This window comes from Octopus sinensis, linkage group LG9 (genome assembly GCF_006345805.1).
Source record: "Octopus sinensis linkage group LG9, ASM634580v1, whole genome shotgun sequence".
NCBI lineage: Eukaryota > Metazoa > Mollusca > Cephalopoda > Octopoda > Octopodidae > Octopus > Octopus sinensis.
Genome location: NC_043005.1, coordinates 81584066 through 81604077, shown reverse-complemented (window position 1 = coordinate 81604077; position 20012 = coordinate 81584066). Strand labels below are relative to the sequence as shown.

General features: G+C 34.3%; 1 protein-coding gene across 7 annotated transcripts in view; it reads left to right on the top strand.

Moving 5' to 3' along the window:
- LOC115215706 (cys-loop ligand-gated ion channel-like) overlaps positions 1–20012 on the top strand; it is a 538804-nt gene that overhangs the window by 276970 nt on the left and 241822 nt on the right. For 6 of the 7 annotated variants that reach the window (XM_036506053.1, XM_036506051.1, XM_029784995.2 and 3 more), the window contains one exon: positions 5097–5294. In XM_036506053.1, coding sequence (XP_036361946.1) covers positions 5097–5294 — 198 coding nt within the window. Of the gene's footprint in view, positions 1–5087; positions 5295–20012 lie in introns of all 7 variants that reach the window. The other variant, XM_036506054.1, reaches the window with a different exon arrangement.

The following is a 20012-nucleotide window of genomic DNA, read 5'->3' as shown; positions in this document are numbered from 1 at the left end:
TCCCGCCTCCATTACAAACCTCAATTCATGTCCTGAAAACTTATATAGATTATGTATGCATCGATATTAATATATACTTCTTGCAAGGCGTAGGTGGCAGAAACGTTAACGCTACCGTACAAAATACTTAGTGGCATTCCGTCCGTCTGTAAGGTCTGAGTTCAAATTCCACCGAAGTCCACTTTGCCTTTCATCCTTTTGGTGTAGATAAAGTAAGTACCAGCTGAGTATTGGGGTCGATATAATTGACGAATCCTCCTTCTCCGAAATGGCTGGCCTTATTCCAATATTTGAAGCCAATATTTGAAACGAACATATACAGCTTGATTTCATTTAAAAATGTCATTAAATATAAGGTGTATATACATTCAAGCGTATCATGTATTTTGCATGCAAAACACATCAATACGTGCATGTTTATATATGCATATACAAGTATATGTATATGTGTGTAAGAATGTATACCTGTACATATGTGTGTATATATATATATATATATATATATATATTTCGTTTTTGGATTTGGTTTGCAAGATTCTTTATATGAGTTCGTGTGTTGAAGCATATTCTGTTGTGTCTGGGGAGAGTCAATTTCTTCTTGTACCTTATAACGTAACGCACTTACCGGTAAAATTTTCACTTATTTCTTATTTTTATTTTCTTAAATTTTCGTTGCGTCTTGCAACCTTTTCAATAGTCTTGACTCTGACGTTATTTACACTGCGTTCCTTTTTGTTTGTTTGTGCGCATGTGTGTGGGATAGTGTGTGTGTGTGCCTATGCATGCATACAAGTACGTATGCATGTGTGTATGCATGTGTGTGTGTGTATGCATATGTATATATGTATGTATGTATTCTGCATATACATGTGGTTGCATGTCCGTGTTTGTGTATTTTCTATGTGTGTGTGTGAGCATGTGTTTATATATGTATGCACCTCTGTCTCCTTGTGTGTGCATGTTTGTGCGTATGTGTGTGTGTTTTGTAACTACGTACCATGTTTGTATGTATGGATGTATATATATATATATATATATATATATAATGGATATGGGAAGAAATAGGATATGTCGCAAGGAATGTACATACATATCTCTACATATACATACACATATGTGTCAGAGGGCAGTTACACTGAGAGACACTTCGTAAAATCGATTGGATTCTGAAGAACACTGAAAAGGTAATAGTTCTTTGAGAAATCGAATCTTTAGAAATTAGTTTCTCAGTGTCTCTTTGGCATTAGTAAGTCGCTAGAAGTTTGTTTCTTCTTCATTCCGTATCTCGTTTACTATTCTTTGAATGTGTTTTATTTATATATATTTTAGGAAAATTGTGCTGCATTTTTATCTCGCTTTTCTTTATGACGATCGAAATCTTTTTGTCTTTTGTGTAATTTTTTTTTTTACCTCTTTTTGGTTCAGAATTTGATGGAGCCAGTAGCAAAGAGACTTTGTTATTAGATAAGTCAAGTGCTGTGAAATAGGTAGAAAAATTAGATTTTGAATAAATAAGATCTTAATGAGAAATTTTCGGAATGTAATGGAACTAATCTATGTCCTATTGCTACAAGGATAGACTTCATTGTTATAATCCAGTGTAGCATTTCTTTGTTATAATGAGTCAGGGAACAATAAGTATTAAATTAAATAAATGCCAGACAGTATTTTGTCTCGCCTCATCTCACAAATCCAAGTTCAAGTTATGTTAAAGGGCCGATTTCTCTGTGAATCCGTTTTAAGTTTATTGATGGAAACAAGTGTTATATTTTTAGAAATTGCAACTCGCGAGTTCTCTCAATGAAAGGAGAAGTTAGTATAAGCTTGTTCTGGGGTGTTTCGAGCTAACTCTCAGAAACCTTAAGTTGGTGATTGAGAATGTTAAAATCGATCCGTCAATATTGATTCGTCCTCCAAATATCAAAGTCCTATCATCTCCCGTACTTTCGCGATTTGAAAGATATATAAATAGTATTGCAATATATTATATTAAAATGTGTGTGAATGTGTGTGAGGGCGGTGAGCTGGCAGAAATGTTAGCACGCCGAGCTAAATGCTTAGAGGTATTTCGTCTGCCGCTACGTTCTGAGTTCAAATTCCACCTAGATCGACTTTGCTTTTCATCCTTTCGGAGTCGATTACATAAGTACCAGTTACGCACTGGGGTCGATATAATCGACTTAATTTGTTTGTCTGTCATTGTTTGTCCAGTCTGTGTTTAGCCCCGTGTGGATAGTAAAGAAATAGGTATTTCGTCTGCCACTACGTTCTGAGCTCAAATTCCGCTCAGTTTGACTTTGCCTTTCATCCTTTCGGGATCGATTAAATAAGTACCATTTACGCACTGGGGTCGACATAATCGACTTAATCCGTTTGTCTGTCCTTGTTTGTCCTCTTTGTGTGTAGCCCCTTGTGGGCAGTAAAGAAATAATTATCGTTAGCATGCCGGGCGAAAGGCTTAGCGGTATTTCTTCTGCCGTCACGTTCTGAGGTCGATTATATAAGTACCAGTTACGCACTGGGGTCGATGTAGTCGACTTAGTCCCTTTGTCTGTCCTTGTTTGTCTCCTCTAAGCTTTGCTCCGTGTGGGCAATAAAGAAATAAACGTGTGTGTGTGTATGAGTGCCTATTTGTTTCTACATGCTAAAACAATGTCGCAAAAGGACTTTAGTCGGCGAAATTACCCGTAATGTCTACTTTTATGTGTGTGTGTGTGTGTGTGTTGTTTTTGTCTGTATTTGTCCCCCCATCATCGCTTGATAATCAATGTTGGTGTTTACGTTCCCATAAGCTAGCGGATCGGCAGAAAGCAATCCGATAGAATAAGTACTGGGCTTACAAAGAATAAGTTTTGGGGTCGATTTATTCGACTAAAGGCGCTACCCCAGTATAGCCGCAGTTAGATGACTAAGACAAGTAAAAGAATAAAATGTGTGTGTGTTTATATATATATATATATATATATATATATATATATATATAATGTATATGTATATATGTATGTATGTGTATGTATGTGTATGTATGTGTATGTAGCTATGTCTGTATATGTATGTATATATATGTATGTGTATATATATATATATGTATGTATGAATGTATGTATTTATGTATGTATGTTTGTATGCGTGTGTGTGTGTGCGGTACGTCTATATATGCTGATAATTAGATAGGTAGATAGATAGATACCCATATACATATCTGCGCGTATACATACATGCATATATATCAATTTTTATACATACATATAATAATACATACATACAATAATATATACATACATCCATACATACATTCATACATATAGCCTTCGGCGAATACGTACCAAAGAATTATTGCTCAATTTTCCAGATAACCTATGATGCAAAACACAGTCGGTACACATTTTCACTCACAAAAGCTCACACACAAATACACACAAATACACACACGCACAGACATACAAACACACACGGGCACATGCGCATGTAATCTGTCTCAAGTGCACCTAAAATACATTTATACTGATTTGAGGTCAAATGCGTGTCTGTCGTATAAACGATTTTATTTTTGTAATCCTAAATATTCAAACATACACAGAAACGCATATATATGCACACACGTACATACATACTTACATGCATACATATATATATATATATATATATATATATATATATATACACAAATATATAAACATATATATTTACATATATGTAAATATATATAGGTATATACATATATATATAATATATATACATATGTATACATGTATATAAATATATATATATATATACATACATACACATAGGTGTATGCATATCCTCAAATATATATATATACATACATACACATAGGTGTATGCATATCATCAAATATATATATATATAATATATATATATATATAATATATATATATTATAGATATATATATAATATATATATATATATATATATACACATAGGTGTATGCATATCATCAAATATATATATATATATACACATACACACACATACATGTATGCATATCATCAAACAAACAACAGGATTATTTCCAGGGGGCATTCCGTATTTGACGATAAAATAAAGGAAACAAAAAATCGTTTCCCTGTGTTTTTTTTCTCCTCAGTTAACAGCCTGTTGCCCAAGAACCGAATAACCACACATATTTCAGACAATTCCGATGTCGTAGGAAGAAGAAGAATAACTTAAATCAAACTACTGAACTGAAATTCCTTCAGTTTCCTTTCCGTGATTTGATTTCTAAATCCTATAAAATTTATAGATATTTTTTTTTTTTGCTGTATTTTGCTTTTAGATGCGTTCCAGAGTAGCATATGTGTGTTTGTGTTTGTGCGTATGTGTGTTCGTGTGGCTGTCTCTGTGTGTACATATATGTATATATATATATATATATATATTATATATATATATATATATATATATATATATATTATATATATATATGTGTGTGTATAGGAGCATATATGTGTTTGTGTGTGTACAGAGAGATAGCGAGCGAAAGAAAGACAAAGAGGGGGAGACAGATAGATAGTTAGATCCATATATATCTCTATGCAAATATATGTATAGAGTGTTTGTCTATTTACACACACACACACATAAATACACACACACACAAATACACACGCACACATATATATATATGTATTTGTATATGTGTATATGCATATATGCATACATGTATGTATATATATGTATATAAATATATATATACATATATATATGTATGCGTATATGTGTACATACCTACATACACACACACATACTCACACAAATACACATACGCATATATACCTATTTGAAGACATATATCTAAGCATACATTTTTATGGCATGTATATATATATATATATATATATATATATATACATTTACGTGTATGTTAATATATGTTTACGTACGTGTGTTTCTGTGTTTGCGTAATGCAGTGTATAACCAAATAGAATGGAAACTAATACAGAATTAGTCATACTAAAATACGAACCATTCCGATTTATTTTCATTTGTTTTCTCAGCTTCTTTATTTATAACATTTTGTTTACTGATCTGATATCTTTCTTTTTTTCTCTTTTTTTCTTTTTATACTTTACAGGCACTGGAAGGTATTGATATTAAGAAATACTGGAGTCCAAAACTTTACATTGAAAACACACTAGGTGATCCAAAAGAAAATATACGGCACAGAGTGAACTTCAATGATAAAGGTGAAGCTTACATCGTTGAGAAACGGGTGATTAAAGGAACTTTCATGGAGAACTTGGAGTTGAATGATTTCCCATTTGATGTCCAAGTAAGCAACACGAATTTATCTTCTGCCATTTGCTTCTGTCTTGTTTTTCCGCTACAACTTCCTTCCTGCAATTTTCCGATTTATATTTCTCGAAGTTATTTATCTTCTTGTTATAAACGTGTACACTATTCGCTTCGTACTGAACTAAAAAGTGCGAAAAATAATATCATTTTAATGCTTAGAGATATTTGTTTATCAGACATACTTATATATTGCTATGATGATGTTCCTTATTGATCGAAAATAAGTTGCGTTGTTTCAAACAGAATGAAAGGCGCAACATGTACACTGTTCTTTCATGATTGTCTGTAAGAGTCTTGTCCGCGATTTTAGAAAGAGATCCACTGCTCGTTATCCGCAGGTCTAATTTCAGCTCATGATCTGACCGACACGGAAAACTACGTTTGTCACTCAACACGCATCAATGTATGTATGTATGTATGTATGTATGTATGTATGTGTATGTATGTATGTATGTATGTATGTATGTATGTGTATGTAGGTATGTATAGATGTGAAGACATCTAGTGAAGCATTTTGTATCAAAATGGAGAAGAATGGTGCAATTAAGATATAATTGGAAACACAATGTGACTGCGGCGTATAACGCCAACAGATGGTCTGGTCGATACTCTAATAGTGTGATATATATATATATATTATATATATATATATATATATATATATATGGATGAGTAGGTTTCTTAATTTAAGTACCAGTACCTGATTAACTCTCTCTCTCTCTCTCTCTCTCTCTCTCTCTGTATATAAATATATATATATATGTATATATATATTTATATTCATATATATATATATATGCATATATATATAGTAATATAAATAATATATATATATATATATATATAATATATATTATATATATATGCATATATACATGCGTATATGTATATACATCTATACGTATATATATGTGTGTATATGTGAGCACAGGAAGTCATGAAAAGTGTACAACAAAAAAGTACGAAGCACGAACACATGGAACATGGACTATTCTTTCCAACAACAAAAGACACAAGTGGAAAACAAAACAAACATAAAGAACGAGCCTTCATCAGCTGTTGTCTGTTTCTCTAGTCTCGTATTTCGGGCATTTAACAACAATATACGCTTTCGTATATTATTGTTTTAATGCTCGAAATCATGTTGCAGCCATCATCTTGTACGGTCTATATGGATGTATGGAGTTCAACAATAGTCGCTTCCCTTCTTCACTTCTTTTATTCTTGAAATTAGGAACTTCCTTAAACTAGCATTCATGTAATTTGCTTCTAGACAATTCCCTATACATTCCTGGCTTCCAAAATATGTAAGAACAAATCATGGATCGTTACAAAGATTGAGAATCATAAAAGATGATAAAAATTACAGTTATAGAGATGATATTGAGACATACACACGGACCATATTGCTTGTCTCAAGCTCACTTTCTCAACCTTGTCTCGAAAAAGCCCGTAAAGTTGCTGTACCATGTACTTCTACTTCTAAGGATAATAAACGTCTCGAGAAATTGAGAAAAATATCTCAGTTCTGAATTTTAAAAATTTATGTGGATTACTATCTCTCAGCTTTACTCCTCCTCACTCACTGATTAATCATAAGTATATTTTGGTTCAATGTAGTATTCGACTGATAGCCAAGTGGTCCATCCGGAAATGGATGTTATCGTATCTCATGTAATGGATAAAAAGATAATTAATTAAAACAGCACATTAAGTAAAGAAAAGATTATATTATATGCGCATATATTTCTTGTCGGAATGACAGGGTAAGAGTCTCGGAATTTAAATTAATTAAAATTAGTTATACAAAACTGCGTAATGTGATTCTGATCTCTAAGTGTACGTTGTCCACTCTGATGATGATTGAGCCTCTTCAACGAAGATAGATTACCCGTTAATACAACTCTTGAAATGACTAGAGAGTATATGTTCTACGAGACTGAACAGTACATGTTTCATATTTTAAACGAATAACTGAACTAATATTTCTAAAGATATCTGTTATATCGACAGTTGATATTAAAAGGCGCCAGCATACTTCGCGAGCCGAAACACTATGATTAATAAATCTATACACATTAAAGAATTAGAGAATAGGAATGAGTCATAGTATAAATATTTATTCTGGCTAAAAATGCAAGTGTGTCAGCCTTAGATTTTAACATTATTAACACTAATGAAAATAGAATGTAATGCCAAGGGAATTTCAACTCCAGCAGTACGGTTACTATACTGGATACTTCTCCATCTATTGAACAGCCATGTCCATCTACAACTGCACATATTGTCCGCACTGGCTTAAAATTATTAAGTAATCTAATTATGGGAATGATTTGAGTATATCCTCTCGATTCTCATCAGAACCTCGGCTAGTTTTATTTTGTAATTAATTGCTCCACATGTTACCCATTGTGCAATAGAAGTTATTAACAAATCTGCCGTATTATTTGGAATTATGGGAGAATTGCTACATATGTTGTTATTAATCACTGACTTTCAGTTTGATATTTGAGTTTTTGTAAGGTGGCGAGAGGGCATAATGCTTAGTGGTGTTTCGTTCGTCTTCGCGTTCGAAGCTCGACTTTCAGGGTCCATAAAATAAACACTAACTGAACACTGGGGTTGTTCTAATCGACTTTAGCTCATCTTAAAAATAAATGCGCCCTTTTACAGCCTAGCCAGACTCATGGGCCCGGCTTTCCGGTTTCAATGGCGTATGTGTTCCCCAGCTGGATGGGACACCAGTCCATCGCAGCGTTACTCATTTTTGCCAGCTGAGTGAACTGGAGCAATGTGAAATGAAGCGTTTTGCTCAAGAACACAACGCGTCGCCCGGTCCCGGAATCGAAGCCACAATCTTACGATCATGATGCTGACACTCTAACCACTAAGCTACGCGCCTCCACTAATCTACTTATTAGCTCATCCTAAATTGCTGGCCTTGAGCCAAAATTTGAATTCAATATTTGAGTATTTGGGATATATTCTTCTGTCAATTGTACGCTATACTGTCCAATTCTTTTTTTAATTCTTCTAATACTTTTAGATGTTCGCTTCGTCTGCTTCTTTGCTGTGTCATATAATTAAGTGAGGTAGCTATTTTCAATGTGAAAATATAATATTCTAAAATATTATTTAACATGTTTGTGAAACAAAAGTTCTTGCAGCCGTTTGCCATGTGTATCGAGGACCGCCCTTCTCCCACAATTGTAGTTCTTTTTACAATTACTCGGGAGAAATTTCCATTTGGTAATACTTCAAGACAGACATTTTCTGAAAAAGAGAATAATAAAAGATGTCCTCACATTACGAGAGTCTGCAGTAGTAGTAGTAGTAGTAGTAGTAGTAGTAGTAGTAGTCCTTTCTACTAAAGGCACAAGACCTGAAATTTGGAGAATGGGGCTCAGTTGATTGTATCGATCCCAGTGTTTAACTGGTACTTATTTAATCGATCCCGATAGGATGGAATTCAAAGTCGACCCGGGTTAAATTTGATCTCAGAAAGTAAATGCGAATGAAATGCCGCTAAGCATTTTGTTCGGTGTGCTAACGATTCTGTCACCTCACCGCCTTAGTGCTATTGATAATAATGGTGATCAGGATGATAATAGTAATGTTTATCGTGATAATGATAGTAGCCAGTAGAGTCTGACAACGACTTGAAAAAGCGAATGCAATACACAATTAGTGAGGTTTCTATCAATCACAAGAACATTAACAAATGATATAACAAAACTTTAAGACGAAATACCAATATAATTTCACTAAGAATTCAATCCCTAGAAGAACGGAGCACAAAGTTTCTTTTCTCTTTCTTAGAAAAGGACACATAGGACAGACTCAATCAGACACACCAATTCTCCTAATCTCATCCATCATTCAATTCATTTGCTAGAAATCAGAACCTCCCTATCTGTTCTTATCTTCCTTTTCAACTCGTATTTGAATACGTTGTTCAGATAGGCATATTCTCCTTCAAAACCTTCAGATTAACTCACCATAGAACCTCTTTCATTCCACCAAGCCGAGGAAGTTTTGCCTCCTTTCCATGTTAAAAAAAGGTGGGGCGTGGGAACCTCACTGTGCATTCGATGAATTATTGGGTTATCCGGAATGTTCGTGCCGATATTTAAAGGAAAGAAAAAGGTCAATAAATACTTGCCATTACATTTTTAATCAACTAAATATGAACAATTGTGTTACACAATGCGTCTCCCTTTTTCCCTTAACTTGAAAATATCCTATTCTTAGAATTGAGGTGGTTTCATGGTAAAAAAATTAATCAAAGTATCTTTAGACGTCATCCAAGATATTGAAAGTTTTACCATTAAGACTATTCTGCAGAGACCTGCAGAATAAGTGGAAATCCGAAGAAGCAATATCTGGTGAATATGGAGGGTGGGGTAACACATCCCAGCCGAGCTGCAGCAATTTTTGTCTGGTTTCCAAAGCATCAAGTGCCGAAAATGAACTTATCTTCCATTTTAAAGGGTTACAAAATTAATACAGGTTATAGCAACATAAACCTTCTTCCACGAAAAGATAGCTTAAGCTGTGCTCTAAATGGAGATGTAGTCAAATCCTATTTTATTGATTCAACCATGTTCTAAAATAAGTCGAAATGTAAGCTACTATAAATCGGCATGAACTTTCCGGACAAGCCAATACATGCGACTGCAGCTCTCCGACATAAGCCCACAGGTGGTGGCTAATGCACGGATAATGCACCACAGTGACTGTCAACGCGCCGACAAGGTTTCTTTAGACGACTTTCTCTTGTCGGTATATTCTATGTAAATATCCGTAGCCCTCTCTTGACAGCGGATAGTCCTCAAATTGCTCTCCCTCAAGAACTCACTGCCGTTACGTTGACATTGATTAAAATGTGTTATTTGCCTGCAATGAAAAAGAACAGAACGTAGAGTTTACTATACGCGAACAGATTCGCTACCAACATGTGCAAGTCGAACGACCTGCGTCAAATAATATAAAACTTATGCCCACGTTTGTATTACTTTCGATACTAACTTCATATATCATATTCTATATTGAACACACACACACACATATATGTATGTGTGTATACATACATACATACATACATATATATATATATATATATATATATATATATATACATATATATGCATATATATATATACGTATATTTATATATATGTATATATATATATGTATGTGTATATATATATATGTGCATATATATATGTATATATATATGTACATATATATATGTATATATATATATACATATATATAAATATATGTTTATATTTATATATATAACATACGCACACGCACATTTATATAAATGCATATATATAACATGTATGTATGTATGTATGTATGTATATATTCATACATACACTATCGTGTCTGTAAATGTGAGTCATGTTATCAAGTCAAGAAGCAATAGCGACAAAAGAAAAGCAAAGTTGTTATGACGGAATTGTCTAATGAATCACAGAACCATTGACAAGTTCCATAGTCATAACAATCTATCAACAGCCTATGTCATAGCTCTCAACATGACATCCAATAATGCTTTCAGTATCAATCTATTAGTCTCTTTAATACTCACAGCTGGTATTCTATTTACGATTACTGCATTTCTGCAGGATGATAGATTGCCGGTTTACCTGCTGAGGAGTCGATAGTTAACATCCTGTCATCGCCAGTGTATTTAACTGTCTAATTATGCTGTGTCTTGCCATCATAAATAGATTCTATCTTCTTGGAAAATCTACTTCTAGACGTCTGTGAGCAAGTGTTTGGATATTGTGCGTATATATATGAGGTCAAGTCTTCGTTGTTACAGAAATGAACAACGCACTGATAACAAATGAAATATATTACAAGGCGACGCAACATTAGATTAAATACATCCTTGGTTACTCTGTTTAGAGCAATTAGTAGAGCATCTGCCCCACTTTTACCTCCATGGTTGCACACAATGTTAGCCAGGTATTAAGGTAACAATTAAGGCAATATGGTTACGGAATTTCTGTAATATTTTCATCTAAATTTCTTCTAATTATCTCTTTATATACGCATTTGAGATGGTTTACGAAACACTGGGTAAGCCTTTGGGGGTTTTCAACTGAGGTAGCATCTAAGTTATCTCAGAAGCACCTAAATTATCTCAATACCCTGCTCTGTCAAGGAAGAAAAGGACACATTGAAAATTGTAGTTTCCACTCCATTTTTTGCTATTGCGGGCCCCAAAACACCTTTCAAGTCCTCTGTCTCTCTTTCCCTTCACACTTCCTGTCAGGAAGATCTTGGACATGAAATATGGTTCTTTCTAATTCCAAAATATGATAGCTTTGTTGATTTAAACTTCTAGCTTGTCTAGAACTGCAGCGTTTGTTAACCTGTTTTCCAGTTGATCCTGACCAATCTGTTAAAGACCCTCTGTTATCGTATAGCTCTAAACAGGTTGAACTATTTACCGGCAATATTCCTTTGATTGTATTTTGTCATTTATGGTCGATCTAATTCTAATAAGTATCATGGTTCTTAAAACTACACTAGAGGCATAAGATATTTAGAAGACCTATTCGCTTCATGCTTAAGGAAAATGCCTGAACGAGAAATAAATATAGGACATATATATATATATATGTCGCCATGATAGATCGCTAGCCACTAAACACATTTTTTTCTGTCCTTGCTTTTTCTGTGTCCTTTTCTGTAGAAGAGCGTAGGCTCGAAACGTAAAAGACTTTTTTCTATTCCTGAGCGTTATACTAATCCGTCTGTTTGTTGTGTACACCACCTGTCTTCGTTTTTTGTTTTTTTCGTACACTCTCCCTATATATATATTTATGTGTGTATGTGTGTGTGTATCTTAATTTAGAGACACTGGTATATACGTAATACTCTGTCAAATCTACATTTTATTTTCATCTCCATGTATATTTCTATAAATTTATTTTTGGAAACTCTGGTTAATAATTTACTACCAACAAACAATAACGCGATGCAGCTTTTTTCACTTTAATACGCCAACTTGTTTTATCTCTTTGTTTTCCTGTAATTGACGAGTGATTATCAAGTTCCGCTTAATGAAGCCTCTTTTGAAATGAATAACATTTACTAAATTTATTTTTCAATGTGTTGAGATACCGCATTTTGTTTATCAACTTTAAAATACTCATTCTCGACTTAATCTAACACGACTGAGTAGATATATTTTTTTCTCGAATTCAGTAATATTTTTTTTTAATATTTTCATGTGTTTTCTAACTTAGACATGTTTATAATAGTGCTAAGCTTATGTGTACGTGGTGTATGTTTACATGACGGCAACAGAATAACTGATGCCATTTGTGATAATCGGATAATATTCTTGAAAGTGTTATAGTTTAAAAACAACAAATACCTTTGATGGCTGCTGCTGTTTGATATTGTTTCAGTCGATGAATTTTAACTATTAATTTCTCGATGTTTACAACAAATAAAACAACGTCACGTAATTATTATTATTATTATTATTATTATTAATAGTAGTAGCATTATTATTATTAATATTATTATTATTATTATTATTATTATTGTTATTGTTATTATTGTTGTTTTTGTTGTTGTTGCTATTATTATTATTATTATTATTATTATTATTATTATTATTATTATTATTATTATTTAAGATGGCGAGCTTGTAGAATCGTTAGCACGCCGGGCGAAATTGTTAGCAGTATTTCGTTTGTCTTTATGTTCTGAGTTCAAATTCCGCCGAGGTCGACTTTGCTTTTCATCGTTTCGGGGTCGATAAATTAAGTACCAGTTTACGTACTGGGTTCGACGTAATTGACTGACCCCTTCGCAAAAATTTCGGACGTTTTGCCTAGAGTAGAAAACAATATTCAAATTCCGCCGAAATCCACTTAGCCTTTCATCCTTTCGGTTTCAATAAATTAAGTACCAGCTGCGTACTGAGGTCGATCTAATCGACTGACCCCTCCCTCAAAATTTCAGGTCTTGTGCCTAGAGTAGAAAAGAATCGTTAGCATGCGAGGCGAAATGCTTAATCAAATTTCATCCGTTTTTACGTTCTGGTTAAAATTACACCGATGTCAATTTATTTTGTGTTTCATTCTTTCGCGATTATACCGTCTCCCTAAACTTTCCGGCCTTGTACCAAATTTTAAAACCATTAAAGACGCCGCGCTGGCAGAATCGTTAGCATACCAGGCGAAATGCTTAGCGGTATTTCGTCTGCCGCTACGTCCTGAGTTCAAATTCCGTCGAGGTCGACTTTGCCTTTCATCCTTTCGGGATCGATTAAATAAGCACCAATTACGCACTAGGGTCGATACAATCGAGTTAATCCGTCTGTCTGGCCTTGTTTGTCCCCTCTATGTTTAGCCCTTTGTGGGCAGTAAAGAAATAAGAAATATTAATCTTTTGCATTTTGTGCAAAATGCTCAGCGGCATTGCTTCGAGATCTTTACAATGTGAATTCAAATTCTGCTGAGGTCAATTTTGACTTTCATGCTTTCAGGTCAATAAGATAAGTATCCGTTTAGCACCGGAGTTGATGTTATTGACCTGCATCCTCTCCTCAAAACTGCTAGCCTTATGCTAAAATTATTGCTATTGCTTTTGTTGTTGTTAAGATGTCAACCTAGATAAATCTTTAGTCGGAGAAATGTCTTAAGGTATATATTTATGTTCTTTAAATCCTAGTTTCAAATCTCACTAAATGTCAACTTTGCATTTCATCTATACGAGATCGATAAAATAATATAGAATTGGCTTCGATAAAATAATGTAGAACTGGCTTCGATAAAATAATGTACAACTGGTTTCCATAAAATATTGTAGATCTGGCTTCGATGGTATGGTATCCATTGACACTCCTGGCATTGTACCTAAATCAGAGATTATTTAGTACAGTGACCTGGCAGAATTGTTACAGCATCATAGAAATCGTTTACCGTTATTTGTTTCCAGACTTCACAACTCAGTTCTAATCCCATCTATGTCAACTTTGCTTTTCATCACTTTAAGTGATAAATTGAAATACTATTCAAGTACTTTTTTCAAATTCTGGCTGTGTGGTAAGTAGCTTGCTAAACAACCGCATGGTTCCGGGTTCAATCCCACTGCGTGGCATCTTGGGCAAGTGTCTTCTGCTATAGCCCCGGGCCGACCAATGCCTTGTCAGTGGATTTGGTAGACGGAAACTGAAAGAAGCCTGTCGTATATATGTATATATAAGTGTGTGTGTATATGTTTGTGTGTCTGTGTTTGTCCCCCTAGCATTGCTTGACAACCGATGCTGGTGTGTTTACGTCCCCGTCACTTAGCGGTTCGGCAAAAGACACCGATAGAATAAGTACTGGGCTTACAAAGAATAAGTCCCGCGGCCGATTTGCTCGACTAAAGGCGGTGCTCCAGCATGGCCGCAGTCAAATGACTGAAACAAGTAAAAGAGTAAAGAGTATTCGCGTACGAGTTTTAAGTTATTTGTTGCCTGTTTTGTTAAATAGTTACCAATTTTCCTTAGAGTGAAAATACTGTATATATTCCCCGTTTAGAAAGACTGGTGTTTGTATTCATCGTAAGTCGAGTAGAAACAAACAATTATCTCCCTTGAAGGCCTTGATCCGAATTGCTTTGTTCGTTTCCAATGTCTTCTCCCCTGTGAATACCACTACTGTTTAGAATCTGCTCATAAACATAGCCATACTGCAGTTTCCCACTTTGTTATTGCATGACTGATAAATTGCTTTAGTTTTAGGTTGAACTACCTTTATATAAATAATTTCAAAAATGCATAGGTGTAATATGCAATATATATGTATATATATGTATCTGTGTGTGTGTATGTGTGTGTGTGTGTGTGTGTGCGCGTGCGTTTGTCCTCCCAGCATCGCTTGACAACCGATGCTGGTGTGTTTACGTCCCCGTAACTTAGCGGTTCGGCAAAAGACACCTATAGAATAAGTACTAGGCTTACAAAAAATAAGTCCTTGCTCGACTAAAGGCGGTGCTCCAGCATGGCCACAGTCAAATGACTGAAACAAGTAAAAGAGTAAAAGAGTAATAATTAAAACTATTTTATTTTACTACAGTTAATTTGTAGTCTTTAATGTGAATTTCCTTCAGTTATGCTTAGTCCATGTTATTATTGATTTCCTGGTATCATATATTAATGCCTGTCATCGTATTCCACGACAAAAAAGTTTTAAATATTATCCAATGCGGTACGTGTAAAGCTGTGCCGTTTTCTATTCATTGTATGACTGGTATTTGTATATTATTATTATTATTATTCTATGTTTGACTTTTGCTTTATGTCTGTACAAGTTGGCTCCAAGTCTCACCCAGAGACCTCAAGAGACAACAGGTTGGAAGTTCTGTACCATATATTTGGGGGGGGGGGGGTTGTGTTGTACTAGTGAATGTCTAATACATAAAAAAATAAAATTAAAAAAAAAAAATTTCATTATTATTATTATTTTCATTATTATTATTATTTTATTATTATTATTATATTATTATTATTATTATTATTATTATTATTATTATTATTATTATTATTATTATTATTATTACTTATTACTGAAACTGCTCCTATATTCAATTCCGGCATTCTGCTAATCTCAATTTCCAGATCTTTAATTTTGGTTATTGTTTCCGTTTATATAAACGTCTGTTTAATCCAATTGCCCATCCGCACAATTTATATTGCAATAGCCTAAATGCTTTTATAAGATTACACCAGATTGCCGAGCGTTGATCTTGGACGAATTGTTTTGTGCAGCGATTATTTTTCTCCGTTTTTAATTAATTTGAATTTTATTTTTTCATTTATTTTTTGCCTAATATACATGAAGTGGAAAGTGCTGCTACAGTCTGCAAGCTGTAAGAAAAATTAATTGCAGGGGTTTAGATTTCGTGTTGAAATGCATATTTCTTTTCTAATTCAATAATATCGAGGTTGTATCCGCACCGTATTTCGTTCATTTTTATAGACTTTTCCAACGGTTTTTGCATTGAATAGTCAACATATTTTCCGTCGGATATCTTTTCTAAGATAATCGTGTTTCGCAATAAAATTAGACATGAAAAAGACTAAGAAGCCAGAGGAAATATTGTGATCCCTTGTATTCTACTGCTTGTATATATTATACTTACCACTAGCCATTAAAACCAAACCCATTTCTGAGACATTGTTGGGTTTCTCACTTCAAAAATAAGAAAAACATGAGTCATCTGGGAAAATGTATTTTCTTACATAAGTACAACTTGGATTAAATTATTTGCTCTTTGCTTTGGAATGATTTCTTTTTCCATTTTTATGTGACATAGTTACAATATTTTATTAGTCTTCTTTTTTCTTCATTCCCGCTCTAAGCTGTACCTTCCAGCACATCCGACTAACCCCAACACTGCAGTTGAATATAGTTTTCTTTCTGGGCGGCAATTTGGTAGCCCGTCTTTCACCACTCATCAATTTCTAGTCTCCTACAAACCATCTCACAGAGTAACGTAATATATCCTAGGAGAGAGAGAGAGGGGGCAGGAGGGAAAGATTGATAAGGAGAGAAATGAGAGAGAGAGTAAGTGGAAGAAAAGCGAAAAATCGACCGCACAACTTATCTAGTCCTTTATTTATAGACTCCGAAAATACAAATAGCAAACTATTCTGTGACTTGTACTCAAAGTGCAGAATCTCAGACCAACATTTGGTGATTTTTGATTTGTGAGCATTAACGATTTTTCTTAGTATCAGGATTGATTCATTTATGTATTGATTCCCTAGTGGCGACGAATGGGTAGCACAATCAAACGTTTTACCATAATCAATCGAGGCCATGATGAAATTTATTTTCCTCGTTTTACTGTCTACAATAATCTTTCGGGTCACTTTATTCTTGCATTTCCAGAGGGGGTTTTTACTGATATTAGACTTTTTTCTATTTGTTGCACCTTTTTCTCGTCTCTGTTGGATTTCTCTGAGATATCTCATCTTTTATCCTCAATGTTCTGAAATATATTTTCTTTCTGTTTTAAGAATATGCTTCAGCGCGGAATTAACACAGCATCTCTTGATACTATCATTGCTTACACAATAGTTCAGATCAATCGGGCGATCGATATTCGCATAGTTTTTTCTCAATGGACAGAATTACTTGAAGGACCTTACAATGTTTATTTATTCTTTCATTGACTCCCTTCGTTTTGTACAATTCCGACAGGTGTTTATGTCGATGCATGTAAATCGATGTTGTTCATATGTTTTGTTGTTAGCTATGGCGTCGCCGCAAACTTTTATTCTGGCTTTCTTATTTGCTTTTATAGAAACAAGCAAATAGAAATTATTTTCCTGTTCTTACTACAGTGTTTCGTTTTAGTCTTGTCATCTCATCATCATCATCATCATCATCATCATCATACGCTTTTATTCTTTTACTTGTTTCAGTCATTTGACCGTGGCCATGCTAGAGCACTGTCTTTTAGTCGAGCAAATCGACCCCAGAACTTATTCTTTGTAAGCCTAGTACTTATTCTATCGGTCTCTTTTGCAGAACCGTTAAGTTACGGGGACGTAAGCACACCACCATCGATTGCAAAGCGATTTTGAGGGGACAAACACAGACACACAAACACAAACACAAAAAGAAGACACTTGCCCAAGGTGCCACACAGTGGAACTGAACCCCTACTTTTCACACAGTTTCCAACGTAACACTTTCGCTACCTCATTGTGTTATTATTATCCTTATTATTGCAGCTATTGTTATTATTATTATTATTATTATTATTATTATTATTATTATTATTATTATTATTATATTTTACGTCACAGAGCTCTCGATCTTACATCCTCTGGTTAATTCTGTGAGAGCGGAGAGCGCGCTGTTGTCAGAGGTCTCAAAACGCCTCTTTCCACGAATTGTAAGACCTGGTACTTAGGTGTTAAGTACACAAACACCAGTCTCATCCCTTCCCTGTCCCCAATAGGGCAGGTCTGGGGCATACTCTCCCCTAATATCAATTCCAATTGTTCCGACATATTTTACGAACTTGGCTGTTAGTACTCCGTGTATCACTCTAACTACTGTGATAAAAGTTATTCTCTTCACTGCCTACATTCTTGCAATTTCGTCTTTTAGTAATTTGTATTTTCCCACATTTTCTAGCTCTTTGTAACCTACGCGGATATCCCCAGTTACGACAACACTTTGTCACCTATCCGTGCATTCCGCCGAGGTCGACTTTGCCTTTAATCCTTTCAGGATCGATAAATTAAGTACCAGTTACTAACTGGGGGGCGATGTAATCAATTAGACCCTCCCCCAAAATTTCAAGCCGAAAGGATGATTATTATTATTATTATTATTATTGTTGTTATTATTATTAAGGCGGTGAGCTGTTAGAATCGTTAGCACGTCGGGCAAAATGCTTAGCGGTTTCCCGTCCTTCTTCACGCTCTGAGTTCAAACTCAGCCGAAGTCGACTTTGCTTTTCATCCATTCGTTGATCGACAAATTGAGTACCAGTGAAACGCTGGGGTCGATGTAATCGGCTAGTCCCCGCCCCGAAAATCCCAGGTTTTGTGCCTTTCGTAGAAAGGATTATTGTTTAAAGTAGCAGTAGTAGTAACAGCAGCAACAGCTGTGATGGTGTTGTGGTTGTGATAGTATTTGTGGTGGCGGCGGGTCATAGTTGCGCTCACCGTTGTGGTCCTCGCGATGGTGGTGATTATGATCATAGCAAGATTGTATTGGCATTAGCTGTCTTTGTGTAGATGATAATGATACTTGGATTTTATTTTTTCAAAAAATAGGGTGTAGAATTTCGCAGTTTCTAATTTAGAGATTTTCGTTTTGCCCTTTACTCTTCAAATAATTTTTCAAATAATACAAGAATTGACATTTAATTTCATCCCTTCAGGACTGTTAAATTAATTACCTGCTGCTCCAAAATACAGTCAATTTAATCAACTTTACACGGCCCCTTCTACCAAAACCACATTAGTCCTCTACTGATTATAATAAAGAAATCCGTAATACGCTGAGGTTGTTGTGCTGCTTCCCACCTAAAGCATCTTCCCCCGTAAATTACTTCTCTGTGCTTAAGTCAAAAGAATTCATTTGTAATTCGTTCTCATAGAATGTCATTTTCGTTTGATATGAAGATGAAGCGTTTCCGACTTCAATAGCAGGCATTAAAAATCTGACAAACCAATATTTTGTAATCTTCAACAAACTCAAAGGAAATAATTTTCCGTTATTTGTTTATTTATTTCTTTGTATTTGTTTATTTAGGTATTGAATTATTTATTTAATTATTCGTTTATTTTTTAAAACAAAACGAAAAACAAGAACTAAAACAATAGAAGCAGCGCACGCAAGTTAAAAAGCAAACAAGCAAACCAATAAAATCTCGTTATGACGTATGCATCAAGCTATTTGATTGACGGAAATAACAACACTGCGGTGTTAAACTAAATTCACAAGGATGGGAATATAATTCTCTTTAATCAAGTCGTAAATTTAGATATTTTTATTTTGCCAACTTACTTTGAGGCTTCACTTCATTAAAAGCTATCATTTGATTATATCATACAGTAATAATAATATTTTTGCGACACAATTAGACTAAAATATTTTTATAGCAGACATTTTAAAGATACAATAATGAAAGGGGAATATAAAAG